Source organism: Salvelinus alpinus, chromosome 9 (assembly GCF_045679555.1).
Source record: "Salvelinus alpinus chromosome 9, SLU_Salpinus.1, whole genome shotgun sequence".
NCBI lineage: Eukaryota > Metazoa > Chordata > Actinopteri > Salmoniformes > Salmonidae > Salvelinus > Salvelinus alpinus.
The window spans coordinates 81,369,179-81,385,503 of NC_092094.1; the positions used below are offsets into that span (position 1 = coordinate 81,369,179).

Genomic DNA, 16,325 nt, shown 5'->3' on the forward strand with positions numbered 1-16,325 from the left:
GCAGCATCTTTCAACAACGTGCTCATGGGACCTAAATTATCTGGCTTGCACTCTCCATCCATGAGCATGACCACTCAGACTTGTTGTGATGGGACAATTATAGTGCATGTTCCTGCTCATTGGATCATATCCCAGTGGAAGAAATGTTGTGTCTGGCCCTTTAAGTGCAGGATAAAGACGTATAGCTCGGTGGTGAGTGAGCTCCATTGCCGCGTCTGGGATTTTATTTAGCGTTTTCTATGTGGCTGTTGTCCACTACTCATGTATTATTTTTCAATTAATCAACCGTTATGAAGATGTGTATGAGATGATAAACATTCTTCAGGGGAAAGTGACGCGGTGTTCGTTTGACAGATTTTTCGTGCGTAATACACTCGGTAAGTGATCTATTGTCTTCTGATAGACGCATTTGTTCATGTCATTTACATGGTTTACTGCAAATACGACATTGTTATGTTTTATATAATGCACTCATTTTTTCTTGTAGTTTACATTATTGCGAGTGAATTTATTTATTGCACAGCTTAGTGGTGGATCAAGTTGACTGTGTGGTTAGTGGCCATCTTTGGACCACAGTAGTCCACTGATTTAAGTTCAGATGAGGATGGCTATAGCCTATTCTGTATCCCTTTTTTATTATTCAGTGTATGAAATAATAATTAATTAACCATTATAATACAACAACCGGATATGAGATGTTCTACTATTTGGGCTAGGCTATAAAAAGAAGAACCGTGCGCATCAACGTCCTAGAATAAACACGTCTCTGGTCCAATCCACTGTCATTATCTCTTGCCCATTCAGCCATCGGTTAAAAACCTTTTATTAAATTAAATATATTTTAATACATTTAAAGCAATATGTTTGTGGGATGCTCACATATATATTCATCTGATTTCTTGAAGTTAAAAATAGTATTGGTAACAGTGAAACTTAGGTCTACAAGATCTCACTAATCACTCCCAAGTAATATGAAGTTATATGAAGTAATATGAAGTTATATGAAGTAATATGAAGTTATATGAAGTTATATGAGTAATCCCAAGTAATATGAACTTCTGTCATTTTTGCCAATATGATTGATTGACGTGTTTTCAGCTACATCAGTTGAAAGACTTGTTTGCAATATGTTGTCAGACCAATTACAAGGACATAATGCATTCTAAAAATAACTCAGTGGAACTGTTTCACACAGGCCTATTATACAAGGACAGACGTTCTAAAATGAATCCTCATCATTTGATGTTTTTCCCCATAAGCCTGTAGTATTACCTGGATGTGTGACTTTGTTCACCTTGAACATTTACAAAGCTAGTCAAAATTATGAATATTTGAGAATATTAGGTTGGGTACATTCACCCTGGCAGCCATCCAGCCATGAATCCTCATGCAGTGAACCCCTTTGTTGTTTGCCAGAGGATCTTGTGTCATTGATAAGAGGCTGCTTCAACGGGTGTATCTTGGTAGTATTCAAGATACAGCAAGTATCTTGGTTTACTAATTTCCATTTGAAATTAGAGAATTACATCAATTTGACTTTATTATATATTTTTCTCCTCAATTTCATGCTGTCCAATTGGTAGTTATAGTCTTGTTTCATGGCTGCAACACCCGTAAGGACTCGGGAGAGGCAAAGGTCGAGAGCCATGCGTCCTCCGAAACACAACCCAACCAAGCCGCGCTGCTTCTTGACACAATGCCCACTTAACCCGAAGCACCAATGCACTGGAAGAAACACCGTACACCTGGAAACCGTGCACTGTGCCCAGCCCGCCACAGGAGTCACTATTGCGCGATGGGACAGGGACAGGGACAGCCCTGCGGGCAAAACCCTCCCCTAACCCGGACGAAGCTGGGCACCGCCCCATGGGTCTCCCAGTCAAGGCCGGCTGCGACAGAGCCTGGACTCGAACCCAGAATCTCTAGTGGCACAGCTAGCACTGCGATGCAGTACCTTAGACCACTGCGCCACTCAGGTGGCCATCAATTTGACATTTAGCAGGTCTACCAAGTAAAATGTCTGTTGTTGGGTGGTGGTTCACTCTTTCCCTTTGGCGTCTTAGTCATGATTTTACATGTTCCTAGCTTACAACCAATGGAGAAACTGTTATGCATTATACTTAACATGCATTTCCTTAGCTAAGACCCTGTTTATCCTCCAAGCCCTCTCCAGTCCTGTCAGGGAGTGGAAGTGCTAGCGCCTGACTTCCTACCGTTATTGTTGTTACAGGACGTCCTGAGGCTCAGGCAGGGTCCACTCATCTTACCCAGAGGACTTCACACTAACAAGCCATGGAGGACAAGCGTAAGAAGCGGAGCCCCAAGGTGTCTCTACCCCAGCCCCCCCCTCCCCCGGTCAACCCCCGTAAGCTCTCAGTCCTCCCCTCCAGCAAGAGTGCCACCTTCTCCCTTGGCCTCCCCCAACCCCCCTCCCCCAAAAACAGAGGCAAGTTCAAGAGGTCCATTGGGGCAGTAGGACAGTCCAAAGATGTGCTCAGTGTGGTCGTAGCAGCTCCACCAAAGACCACAAGGTTTGTAACAGTCACAATGTCTACTTTAATGAGTCAAATGAGTTGGATTGACAAAAGGTATATTGGAGGATGGATTAATGTAAAGGTTCTGTTTACTGTTATTTCCTGTTGTCTGGTCTGTCTTCACCAGGCCTCACAAGGAGAAGGCCAGGGCTCCCCAGCCAGCAGGGCCCAGTAAGATGGCCCAGTCCTCCCCGCTGCAGCACTCCTTCCTCACGGATGTGTCTGATGTGAGAGAGATGGAGGGAGGCCTCCTCAACCTGCTCAATGACTTCCACTCCGGAAAACTACAGGCTTTTGGTAAGATGATTATGGACCACCCAGTGAATACTGAGACACAGTTACGCAGTGGAAATGCAGCCATTTGTTTGACATTGTGCCATAGTACCATGGTCACGTAGGAAGTTATGTCCCTTCGACAGATATGTAAAGGTGTGAATGACGCTTGCTGTGTCCTCTCAGGGAAGGTTTGCTCCTTTGAGCAGCTGGAGCATGTGCGTGAAATGCAGGAGAAGCTTGCACGGCTACACTTCAGTCTGGACAGCCATGTGGAGGAGCTGTCAGAGGACAAGAGGAAGTGTGCCTCTGACCACAACCTGGAGCACCTGCTCTGCAATGTATGCACCTAACTTAACACTCTCTACAGTACTCAATTAATGATTTACTCACACTGTAGTACACAGCTCTCCACATTTATGTCCTTACCCAGAACATAATCCATCGGGCAAAAACTGGTTGAATCAACATTGTTTACACATCATTTCAACAACAAAAATGTGATGACGTTGAATCAACGTGGAAACTGATTGGATTTGGGGGGAAAAGTAATTAACGCAAGGGAATTTAATCTATTTTTCAACAAACGTTTAACCTAAAACCAATGACGTGACATGTTCTGTTGATTTCACAATGAATTCACGTTATTTGAAAACTCAATCAAATGTACATCAAAACTAGACGTTGAACTGAAGTCTGTGCCCAGTGGGTAGGGTCATATTGAGCCACACTGTAGTCAAGTGCAATGGTTATTTACATGCTGTTTTTAAATACGCAGAATATGGTTATTCCCATACATTGTTTACATCCTAAGCAGATGCTCTTGAGTCATATTTTCCCTCCAGCACACAGCTGTCTTTTGGACAACATCTAGTCCAAAGATGTGCTAATTAATAATGCATGCTTTTCACATACTATCCAGGTACACAGTAGTTGGCTGTGGAGAGGCAGCAAACATTGAGAACGACAGACCAGAGACAATTTGACCTTCGGCCCAAAATGTCAAATGTGTCTATTGTTAGTTTGATTTCTAGCATCCACTGCTGTGGTGTGGTATTTGTGCTGGGGGGGGTTGCTGTGGTATGTGTGAGGGTAGTGTGAAAGCCCTTCAGTTCATTAGAGATATGGGGGCCAAGAATACTCTGTAGCCATAGCAGCAGAGCATAATGTAGCAGCAAAACAGATGGGCTGTGAAATTACATTTTCACTGTGTAGATTAGCTAGAAGAATTTAATTTAATAATTTGGGTTTATTTAGGGCTTACTAACAGTGATACAATGATTGATGTGGTGAAATGATGTTCAGTATTGATCTAACATTCTGTAGGCTATTGTTGTGTAAGTTTATGCTTCCATCTAATGAATTTTGACTCCGATTACCTCAACGTGGGACTACATAATCTGATCATGTTCTTCATTTCCCCTTCAGCTGGAGGAACTCAGCAGCTCAATGTATCCTTTTCTAAAAGTTGTCTCATCACTGGCTTTGAAACAACTATATTTAGCTTAAATCCTTAATGTGTCTGTGTTGGATCCTTAATGTACCTGTGTCCAGACAAAAACTACACCTGGCTGAAAACCAGGATCTGCCCAAGACGTCTGGACCTTGACGAGGGAGATCAGGATGACAGATTGCTCATCTTCCCACGACGACGAGGAAAGGTTGCCATGATATTGATCCAACTGCCTTAGCACCAAAACTGGGCCATATAAAGCCCCTGGTTAGATCATGATTTGTATATGATTCATTCAATCAGGTGTCAACTGTCAAGCACATCAACTGTGATCTAGTGATAAATACTCCACATTCATAGCACAAGTTCTGCTTATTTTAGTTATTGCACTGTGCTTTAGCCTACATATTTTGTCAAGGAATATTCCGAAAGTTAAAGAATAGCCTTTGAACTTATACTTGTATAGAGTGCAGCGGCAGGGTACGCTAATGAATCCTGTTGTTATGTGTGTGTGTGGTGTGTGTGTGAACATCTGTAAAGGAGACAAGATATCCACCATCTTTATCCAACTCCCTGTTTCAGAGGCACACATACTTTATAATATAAAGGAGAACATTTGCTGTAAAGTTAGGCATTGATATTGATATTGTGCATTTTCTCATTCATTGTCATATGATCATGTCTTTACTGAAATTAAGGACATCATTATATATCTTTGATTGCTAAATATATGTACACAGCCATATAATCAACTGTAGCAAAAACAACATGTTAGCCCATGTTGTCAGTCACTGTGGGTCAGCTCAGCACCTTGGGATGTTCGCCCTGATTTTAATACCTTCTAGCAAAACGTTTATTATGATTAGGAGGGACACACTGGATGTGGTGGTTAGAAATACAATGTTTATAAATCTTTTATGCTTCATAAAGCAGAAGAGAGTACTTGAACAGTGTGAGATATAAATTGTATATTTTGGTGAAATTTAAGTATGTGAGCTAATGTCTAAAATTGATTACTACAGTCTGAAAATGTCATTGTAGTTTCTCAAACTGGACATTTTCTCACAGCTATGTCAAGAAATTGTTCAACCAAGATATAATGAAACTTGCTGGCTCTGCATTGGCACTGAGCTGCCTTAGCTTAGAATATTCAGGCATTTGAGGCTCAGCAGTAGCAGCAGCAACCCTCCAAAGCACAAGCCAGCCCAACCAGCCACTGCAATGCTGTAAAACGGATGGACAAACATTTAGGCCATGGCTATTTACCCTTATCCACGAATGGTAGATGTAAAATGAAATTGTGGGTGTGAGCATCTGATGCATGTGTATGAAGAGAACATGTTGTAGAAACATGCATAAAACACACACACTGCAAGATACTACATTCAAAGAACATTATGCAGTATGTCTCGGGTTGAGTCCAAAGAGTGTTGTACTAGTCAGGTCATTTTGGGACTTAATTTTTGCAAAGTAGCTTAAACTCTTCATGTTAGAAACCAATAACCATCATTTTCACAAGGCAGCTGCTCTCCATTTGCTGTGATTTTCATACAAGTTGCTAAACTCTAAACCAAACTAGTATGCCTAGATCATATACTCATTTCTAAGATGATTAATGTGTCATTGGTTTTAAAAGTTCAGCATGTAGTGTGTATGGGATCAGAAAGTAACTTTCTTTGGTCCATTAGAAGTGTAAGATACGACACCTTTGTTTTACTTCACCTTGCCAAGCCTACCTCTTTTTCCAATATGGCCTGGACCTGAGTCCTATAAGAACTGTAGCTTCTGACTACTAGGACCCTGTTACATATCTGTCAATGAGAACTACCTTCTCAAGGAACTTGACATTTTATACAATCTTGTCTTTTGCTTTGCTATTAAGGCCCTGTGTTTTGCTCAATTTTGTCATATGACCAGGGGTGTATACATTACAGAAATAGTTTACGGTTTAAGAACCAAACGGAATAAAACGGGGAGGGACCTACCTGTCCAATAGAAACTCTCGTTTGCATTTTCCATTTGGAGTAAACGGTTTTGTTGCAAAACGAATCGACGTAATTATTACAGCCCTGGATTTTTTTAAAGATTTAACAAAAGGTCCCATTTTCTTTTTATGTGAGATGGTCCAGCACCATCCTTAGACAATTGCTCACATTTTTGGTGTGGTGCTCATTTCTGGAAAATGCTTAAAATAAAGGTTAAAATCTAGGTCATGTGACATGAAAGCCCAAAACACAGGGCCCTAACTTTGTCATTTAACCCCTGCAAAACTAATTGTATTTATTTACTTGTAAATAAAAGCAAATCAGTGACAGTGGTCTTGTTTTAACTGACTCAGATGCTCAGTCTTGCATGTAGTGATTGAAATAGATCCTTACATTACAGCGCCATCTTCCTCAAGGTTGTTAAAGACCAGGCACACACATTATCCTCTTTTTTCCCTTTGGGGGACACGAGGCAACAAGGCCAACCACACTGACACATTACAATGATGGTATAAGCAGGCAAGTGGTTTTCCTCGCAATGAAGTTGTTCTCACTCATTTTTAGGCATAATAATTAAACCAACTGGAGCACTTAGTTTACAGAAATAAACACTTTATTTATATATCAATCTCGGTCTTTCCTCTCATTAATAAACAAGTTCAATATAATTTAAACAGAATAGTGAAAGGCTACTTCAAGACTGGCACTATACTGACACAGAATCACAGACCTGGGCTTCACTGTCTCTGTATCAATCGTTAGTTTAAAGCTAAATGGTTTCAACGTTATACCCACCCAGTATTGTTGGTTTATACCCAAAGTTGATTTAGGCATCAGTGTACATATATAATCTTTAAGAAAAGTATAATTTTTTTGATTCCCTGTCAGTACATTTTGGTCATAAAACAACAAAAAATAAGACATGTCACAACAGCACTTCAACAAATTGTCACAATAGGACTTACAAACTGCAACATTGTACAGCATACAAATTAGGCTAATACTGTGCATTCACACATTTGAGCTAAACAAAAGTAATTTGTAATCATTAATCTTCACTGACAAATCTTTAAAACAACTGCTTAAGACATCTTAGAAATATCACATATTACATTTAATGAAACAGCAAAAATATACATATTTCGGTCCCGTTTCCTTTTTGTGCATTTCAATGGTACATTCTTCGTAATGTTGTCTCAGATTTGCGTACAATAAGATTCATAAACAGCGACAATCATATTACGATACATCCAATGCAATATACATGACGACAACTATAATGACAGTGAGCGACTTCTTCAAAGTGCAAAGAGAGCAGGTTGTTGAGAATAAGACCTGATGCCAACAGCTGAAGCCTGTCTGCCTGTCTGCGCTCCTTTATTGAAGAATACCCTAACTTGCTGAGAAGAGAGTTGATTTAAGGGCTCTCGTCTTAAAGGACATTCTATACCCTGTAACGTAAAAAAAGTGCAGGCACTATTAGAAATGCAGAACATCTCTGTCTTCAAGTAAGGTCAGTGTTTCTGTTCTTCTGTCTAGGGGGGGTTTGGTTGTGTTTTGAAGGTTGTGATTTCTGAGAGGCCCTCAGGGGGAGGGGAGGGTCCTCAGGAACTCGTTGAGGCCCTTGTGGACATTGGCATGCTGGGAGGCGGCGCACTCTGCCAGCCCAGGCCCCATGTGGGTGTAAAGGGCTTGGCACAGGTTGGCAGTGGCCCCCCGCACGCTGCCGCCCCGGCCGTGGACGGTGCCACTGTGGCTGGACGTGCCCAGGAGGTGCCACAGCAGGGGTAACACCTTCTGTTCCACCACCTGAGGCTTACGAGGATATAGCTCTGTCACCAGATCTGAAAGACAGGCCAGAAGAGGACGGGAAGAGGAGGGGGGAGGAAGGAAGGGAAGTGGGGGGGGGGGGAGGAAGGGAGAAAACACGTAACAAGGAGCTTATGAAATGCTGAGAGCATATGGCACTGACACATCTGTTTCTCCCTCCTTGTAAGAGGCTAAAGACTCCTTGGAGGGCAGGCAGAAAGACAGTTGCCATTGCACTGTTGCTTAGCAGCTGTTGTAAACTCAGATCCTAATCCAAACGTTAAAAATCCAACGAAGTTTACAAAGTATCATCTACATAACCTAGGTTGCTAAGGGGATTTATCTCAAGCAAATTGTTTCAGTGAAAATACCTGCAACCTTCTCTATGAGATCCACTTTAGCCTTGCCACTCAGGAACTGGGCCTTGGTGCAGAAAGGCTGGAGGAGGAGGGTTTTATCTGTGAACAAAGTAAAGGACAAGTCAGAGCTGGTCATCCTCTCAGCTACGTTCCAGCCTCGCATGGAACCTCAAACTAGATGATGTGATCTCAAACATCATCAGACACCTACCAAGGTTTTGGATGAGTGCATGGATGGCTCCAATGGCAGCGCTGTAGATTGCGTTGTTCTTGGAGTTGAGGTGATTGTCCACGATGGCCGGTACCAGGATGTAGACTACCTGGGCCAGGTTATCCTTCATCACAGTGATGATCTTCTGCAGAGACTCCAGAGCGAACAAGTTGACTTTACTGTTGGACTCCTGCAGTCTGGCCTTAAAGGCATCAAACACCTGGGAGAGAAGCATTACTATAGATTCAATTATGACCTACTTACATGGGTTCTCTTATCTAGGGGCATTTGCATGGTTTATATTTGGTCAATAAAAGTTATAGCTAGTATTCTTTGTGATAGTCAGAGGACTTCGGCAAATGGCAGCTTAGGGTATATAATAGTGAGCGCTGGTTGATTCATAACCTGCAGTCTCTGCAGTTATATCTGCGAGGCGGGCGGATTTAGGGTCATGGAATATTGTGTGGATGAAAGGTGGGTGGCGGACGGGTTGAATGAAGAGAAACAGGGCTCAAAATGAACGCTTGCCCTCAAAAAAATTGTTGGACAAGAAGAATATAGATTTCAATTGTCTGAATGGACATGAAAAAAGTCATGATCCTTGTCATATTAGTAACCCATGCTAGTTGGTGCATCTTTAGAGCTCCCCTCTTTCTTAATTCTAACGGATATTTTCATCTCGGAAAAGATGAAACCACTAGCTCGTGCAGTGCGCTATTGAGAATGATGTTTTCCCGTTAATTGCATTTTGGAACATTTGAGCCATCTGCGCATTATTTTTATTTTTTATTTTATTTTATTTATTTTTAATCCTTTTTTCGTGGTATCCAATAGGTAGTTACAGTCTTGTCTCATCGCTACAACTCCCGTACGGACTTGGGAGAGGCGAAGGTCGAGAGCCATACGTCCTCCGAAACACAACCCAACCAAGCCACACTGCTTCTTGACACAATGCCTGCCTAACCCAGAAGCCAGCCACACCAATGTGTCGGAGTAAACACCGTACACCTGGCGACCGTGTCAGCGTGCATGCACCTAGCCCGGCACAGAAGTCGCTAGAGCGCGATGGGACAATGCCGGCCAAACCCTCCCCAAACCTAGACGACGCTGGGACAATTATGCGCTGCCCCATGGGCCTCCCAGGTCACGGCCGGCTGCGAAAGAGCCTGGACTCGAACCAGGATCTCTAGTGGCACAGCTAGCAACTGCGATCCAGTGCCTTAGGGCCTCCAGAGTGGTGCAGTGGTCTATGTGCGCATTGTTGAGCTAAACGGTCTGATCTGTAGCATCAGCCTCATTGCTTTAAAAAAAAGTGTGCAGTGGTTGCATGAATTTTGAATCTGTTGTCCCAGAGTTTGTTTTAAACCATATCCATATTTATTATCCCAGCGATGACGGGACGCACTTAGTTTCGGAGGGAATTATTTTATAAAAACATAAAAAGTATTTGGTTGTAATTGGAGAGCCAGGAGAGCCTTCAAGGGGCAATGTTGTATTTTGAGACAGGCTTCAATATGCAAAGTCAATAGCCAGTGTGTATCCTACATTTTGGTCTGATTCTCTGTGGTAAAATAAATAGTCATGCATTTTATTTTGTAAAGTGGCATCCTTGCATCATACGATGATGTAAAAATGGTGTTACAGAACCTTTTTTCTTCTGGACAAGTAAACATTTTTTTTTTTAAATCGGTCCTAGTTTTGCGAAGGACATGTGGCTAAAAAAGTTCATGTCAACTCTGCCTTAAAAAAAACGTCAAATGTAGCTATAATTGTTGTGCAATTTATATCTACAGGCTACTTTGAGATTTTTCTTTAATTATTTTAGTCTATCTGGTATTAGTGCGTAAGCCTAAGCTTTAGGGCCTAACTGTAAGCTCCACGTCTATGACTCTGACTGTGGCCTACAGTGCATTTTCTATATTAGCGGGTTTGGGTTGGGTGCGGGCCTCAGATTTTCCCATTATCACATGTAGTTGGGCGGTTGCGGATGGGTTATTAGCAATTGCTGGCAAACAAACATCTAACCCGCGAACCACTAGTATATATTATAAGGCTAAAGAAATCTGGTTTTGTTCAGATGACGTCAGTTACCGGAAAGATGCTGCCGATAACTATGTTGGGGTTATGCTCGCAGTCCACCACTAGCTGGTTGATGCCTTTGATGCGCTCTCTGAAGTCCTTTGAACCCAGCAGGGCTGTGAGCTGCTTGATGTACTCCGTCTTGTCTGCAATGCTGTGAGCTTGAGGTCTGCCGCTGTACAGCCCAGACTCCCTGCAGATACACAAACAATAGGTAAGTCATGGAGAGGAGTTCGTACTGACACATGAACACACTGTACATACAGTACCAGTCAAAAGTTTAGACACACCTACTCATTCAAGGTTTTTTTATTTACATTGTAGAATAATTGTGAAGACATCAAAAATATGAAATAAACACAAATGGAATCATGTAGTAACCAGAAAAGTGTTAAACAAATCAAAATATATTAAGAAAACCCTTGAATGAGTAGGTGTGTCCAAACTTTTGACTGGTACTGTACATTGACAAAACTGTGCTAATGCATGGACAAACAGCAAAGCTAGCCATGGCTTTAACCATAACAGTTCAGTATACTAGGGGTGTAAACTTGATGAGACAGACGTGCTACACATTTCAGTTATTGTTGTTGTGTTTGCCCACCTGTTGACCACTTTGAGGGGTTCCCTGCTGAGAGATGAGGCCCTAACTGTGCCACTGCCAGGGAGGGAACGCCGGCCCCTGGCTGACGGGGTGTCCTGGGGCATCTCTCCCAGGCCCTTCAGACCACATTAACATACATGTTATCACACACATGGATCACACACATGTAACCACTGCTTCCTTAAAGGCCTAGTGCAGTCAAAAACGTCATTTTCCTGTGTTTTATATACAGTATATTTCCACACTATAAGGTTGGAATAATACTGTGAAATTGTGAAAATTATGATAACGCCCTTTTTGTGTAAGAGCTGTTCGAAAAAACTGCCTGAAATGTCAGCCTGTTTTGGTGGGATGGAGTTCTGGCCTGGTAGTAAATTAGTGAAAAGACCAACAAGAAAAAGAGTTCCAAACCTGTCTAGCTAGTTTTCATTTTCCCACTCAGACCACTCCGACAGTCCTAGCAAAATTCTGGCTTGAGAAATTGCTCTTTGCTAAGAAGCTATTTTTGTTTATTTTTTACCATTTTAATTGAAAACAATCACAGTAATTGTTCACCAGAAATGATTTCATATTGAGATAAGAATGGCTGCATTGGACCATAAAGTAAACGTGCCTTGTCTTAAAATGCAAGCTCCCAGCAGGGGGAGACAGAAATCGACAGGAATGACTCATAACGGTCACACACACCTTCTCAGTTAGACGGTGTTCTGTACCTTAGTCTTCAGAATGAAGACAGTGTCTCTGATGGGAGCCAGGTCTTTGGCAGGGATATATTTCTCCAACATCTTATCAAAATCAGGGTGTGATGACAGAAACAGCAGCATCCGGCGTCCCTGGTACCTGAGAAGAACAGCCTCAAACAATGCCACTTATTCTATTGATAACAGACACACGTACTAGCATTAAAACAGACATACATTGGTTTTAAACAAAATTCCCTCCCTACCTAGCTTCCTGGGAGGAGTCTTGTGACAGCTTGATGACGGCAGGTAGGATTCGGTCGGTGAGGTCTTTCCCTCCAGATAGGAGGCGGGCAGCGCCAATGTTCTCCATCAGGTTGACCATGTGATGACCTGCGCACTTCCTCACCACTGAGTTCAGGTGACTGTTCACAAGAGACAATATCAGGGATGTGATCAGCACCACAGAAAATAAAGCCTAATGGCCCAATTTAATGATAACATACAAGCATGATAAGATTCAATATCTTCAAGCAAAGCATGTATTTCAAGTACTGGTGCTGAACTGCTGAGTGTGCTAGTTGGTGACAGTGAGTGTCTGTCTGACCTGAGGCCGCTGGTGAGCAGGGCGTTGAGGCTGCGGGTGGGGGTGCAATGATGCACCATGCTGTCCAGCGCTGCGTCCACATCCTGCCTGATGAAGGCATTGGACTCCCCAGCCTTCTGCAGCAGAGCCTTGGCAGTGGCCTCCAGCTCCTGGTCCATCCCCTTCTGCAGTACGGTGTACAGCTCACCCATCGCCCCAACAGCAACACGGGACACACCCGACCGAAGGTTCCTCACCTGGGGAGCAATACACTCGGATGATGATGATATTGAATCAGCTAGATCATTTTTTCTTCAGCCATCTCACCAAGGGCTTGAACGGTCACATTTCCTCATCAGGACGTAGGAAAAATCAGTCATTAAACGGCTAGAGTCTACAAGGACCACCCTGTACTGAATTGATTGAGGCTGAGATTATGATTTAGAAGGAAGAAAATAGATTGGATGAGGGTCCCCAGGAAAATGGACTGGACATGAACATTTATTTAAGACTAAAAGAATGAGGAGTCGTGGTCGTACCTCTTGGATGAGTGCGAGACAGACGTCATGCAGCCTGTTCCGCAGTACGTCTGAATGGTACAGCGTCAGACCACGGAGAGAGGTCAGGCCCTCAATCTTCTTCTCCCTTCATTAACACATTTAGAAATAGAAATTGAGTAAATCCAATCCATTGCTAATATGCATCCAAAAATGATAAATGGACATTTGACGTTGGGTCTGACTAGACAATGTCTATGTATAGCATGGGGTTAAACGCTGGCGCTGAGGTTCAGTTGGACCCCAGGAGGTTTAGCGGTTGCTAAAACGTCAGCGAATAGGGATCCAAATAAAGCTCACCAGTCGTCTGAGTTGAGGAGTTTGAAGCTCTGTGTCAGTGCTAGCTCAGGTTTAGAGAACGGCTGTAGTTCAGGCTGCTCTGTCAGGTCACTCTTCTGGCTGGGAGTGCCTGGGGACAACTCATCTGGAGGACACAACCGCATAATTAAATACAACACAATTATAATGGACTTTTTCCCACATGTTATGTTACAGCCTTATTCTATAATGGATTAAATAGTCCACCCCCAATTAATCTACACACAACAGCCCATAATGAAAAACGAAAAACAGGCAAAAAAATAATATTTAAAAAACGGAATATCACATTTACATAAGTATTCAGACCCTTTACTCAGTACTTTGTTGAAGAATCTTTTGCAGCGATTACAGCCTCGAGTCTTCTTGGGTATGACGCTACAAGCTTGGCACACCTGTATTTGGGGAGTTTCTCCCATTCTTCTCTGCAGATCCTCTCATGCTCTGCCTAGTTGGATTGGGAGCATTGCTGCACAACTATTTTCAGGTCAATCCAGAGATGTTCGATCAGTTTTAAGTCCGGGCTCTGGCTGGGCCACTCCAGGACATTCAGAGACTTGTCCCGAAGCCATTCCTGCGTTGTCTTGGTTGTGTGGTTAGGGTCGTTGTCCTGTTGGAAGGGGAACCTTCACCCCAGTCTAAGGGCCTGAGCACTCTGGAGCAAGTTTTCATCAAGGATCTCTCTGTACTTTGCTCCGTTCATCATTCCCTCGAACCTGACTAGTCTCCCTGACGCTGAAAAACATCCCCACAGCATGATGCTGCCACCACCATGCTTCACCGCAGGGATGGAGCAAGGTTTCCTTTAGGTGCCTTTTGGTAAACTCCAAGCAGGCTGTCATGTGACTTTTACTGAGGAGTGGCTTCCGTCTGGCCACTACCATAAAGGCCTTATTGGTGGAGTGCTGCAGAGATGGTTCTCCAATCTCCACAGAGGAACTCTTTCAGAGTGACCATCGGATTCTTGGTCACCTCCCTGACCAAGGCCTTTCTTCCCCGATTGCTCAGTTTGACCGGGCGGCCAGCTCTAGGAAGAGTCTTGGTGGTTCCAAACTTCTTCCATTTAAGAATGATGGAGGCCACTGTCTTCTTGGGAACCTTCAATGCTGCAGAACTTTATTGGTACCCTTCCCCAAATCTGTGCCTCGACACAATCCAGTCTTGGAGCTCTACAGACAATTCCTTCGACCTCATGGCTTGATTTTTGACATGCAGGTAAACATCTCAAGGATGATCAATGGAAACAGGATGCACCTGAGCTCAATTTCGAGTCTCATAGCAAAGGGAATACTTATGTAAATAAGGTGTCTTGTTTTTTATTTTCCAAAAACCTGTTTTTGCTTTGTCATTATGGGGTATTGTGTGTAGATTTTTTTTAATTTAATCAATTTTAGAATAAGGCTTTAATGTAACAAAATGTGGGAAAAGTCAAGGGATCTGAATACTTTCCGAATGCACTGTAAATCCTTTTATTTAACTAGGCAAGTCAGTCAAATTCTTATTTACAATGATGGCCTACCCCAGTCAAACCCTCCCCTAACCCGTAAGACGCTGGGCCAATTGTGCCCCACCGTATGGGACTCCCGATCACAGCCGGTTGTGATACAGCCCAGGATCGAACCAGGGTCTGTAGTGACGCCTTAGACCTCTGCGCCACTCGAGAGCAATATCTACAGTGCCTTCAGAAAGTATTCACACCCCTTGACTTATTCCACACTTTTGTTGTGTTACAGCCTGAATTCAAAATTGATTAAATTTAATTATACACTTAATACCCCATAATGACAAAGTGAAAACATGTTTTTAGAAATGTTTGCACATTTATTGAAAATGAAATACAGAAATATCGAATTTGCATAAGTATTCACACTCCGAGTAAATACTTTGTAAAAGCACCAATGGCAGCGATTACAGCTTTGTCTTACTGGTTAAGTCTCTAAGAGCTTTTGATACCTGGATTGTACAATATTTGCACATTATTCTTTAAAAAATTCTTCAAGCTCTGTCAAGTTGGTTGTTGATCATTGTCATGTTCATTCAATGTCATGTTGGTAAGCAACTCCAGTGTATATTTGCCCTTGTGTTTTAGGTTATTGTCCTGCTGAAAGGTGAATTTGTCTCCCAGTGTCTGTTGAAAAGCAGACAACCAGGTTTTCCTGTAAGATTTTGCCTGTGCTTAGCTCTATTCCGTTTCTTTTTATCCTAAAAAAAACTCCCTAGACCCTGCCGATGACAAGCATACCCATAACATGATGCAGTCACCACCATAATTGAAAATGTGAAGAGTGGTACTCAGTGATGTGTTGGATTTGCCCCAAACATAACGCTTCAGGACATACAGTAAAGTACATTTCTTTGCCACAGTTTTTGCTGTTTTTTTAGGGCCTTATTGCAAACAGGAACAACATATTTAGGCTTGCCATAACAAAGGGGTTGAATACTTATTGACCAAAGACATTTCAGCTTTTCATTTTTAATTAACTAACTTCTTAAAACACAATTCCACTTTGACATTATAGGGTATTGTGTGCAGACAACACACAGCTGAGTGTTACATTACACCTCTATTGTTACATTACAGTTATATCAGTCACTGGCTAAATGAAGCAGCGTGCGTGGCAGGAGACGTATTAATAGAAGCTGTGAAAACAAAGCTTTACACTCCATTATCTAAGAGAACATCTCATTTACTGTTGCCAAGCTCAGCTACTGTTGGAGCTGTGATGGGCTAATTAGTAGTGCACTAAACCTCTTTAGAGTGACATATGATGTGTTGACTGATTCATCTACCCACCATGTTAAAAAGTACCATTAAGTTGCTCAAATGAATGAGACGTCACAGAACATACAGTTCTGTATTTAATGCTATGATGAAAA

At 42.5% G+C, this 16,325-nt stretch overlaps 2 protein-coding genes across 4 annotated transcripts in view; one reads left to right on the forward strand and one right to left on the reverse strand.

Moving 5' to 3' along the window:
* Positions 1 to 158: 158 nt before the first annotated feature.
* LOC139530743 (coiled-coil domain-containing protein 28B-like) lies at positions 159 to 6,574 on the forward strand. The gene is made up of 6 exons (XM_071327408.1): positions 159 to 377; positions 2,231 to 2,531; positions 2,662 to 2,831; positions 2,994 to 3,148; positions 4,236 to 4,258; positions 4,362 to 6,574. Exons 2-6 carry the CDS (start codon positions 2,293 to 2,295, stop codon positions 4,414 to 4,416), a joined length of 642 nt encoding a protein of 213 aa, XP_071183509.1. The 5' UTR covers positions 159 to 377; positions 2,231 to 2,292; the 3' UTR covers positions 4,417 to 6,574.
* A 266-nt stretch (positions 6,575 to 6,840) lies between these two features.
* The window catches only part of LOC139530742 (TOG array regulator of axonemal microtubules protein 1-like), a 42,310-nt gene continuing 32,825 nt past the window's right edge, over positions 6,841 to 16,325 (reverse strand). For all 3 annotated transcript variants that reach the window (XM_071327404.1, XM_071327405.1, XM_071327407.1), the window contains 10 exons: positions 13,431 to 13,554; positions 13,113 to 13,218; positions 12,595 to 12,830; positions 12,254 to 12,412; positions 12,021 to 12,147; positions 11,308 to 11,423; positions 10,716 to 10,896; positions 8,625 to 8,844; positions 8,426 to 8,512; positions 6,841 to 8,089 (listed from right to left, as the gene is read on the reverse strand). In XM_071327404.1, coding sequence (XP_071183505.1) covers positions 7,830 to 8,089; positions 8,426 to 8,512; positions 8,625 to 8,844; positions 10,716 to 10,896; positions 11,308 to 11,423; positions 12,021 to 12,147; positions 12,254 to 12,412; positions 12,595 to 12,830; positions 13,113 to 13,218; positions 13,431 to 13,554 — 1,616 coding nt within the window. In that variant the 3' untranslated portion in view covers positions 6,841 to 7,829. The remainder of the gene's footprint in view (positions 8,090 to 8,425; positions 8,513 to 8,624; positions 8,845 to 10,715; positions 10,897 to 11,307; positions 11,424 to 12,020; positions 12,148 to 12,253; positions 12,413 to 12,594; positions 12,831 to 13,112; positions 13,219 to 13,430; positions 13,555 to 16,325) is intronic.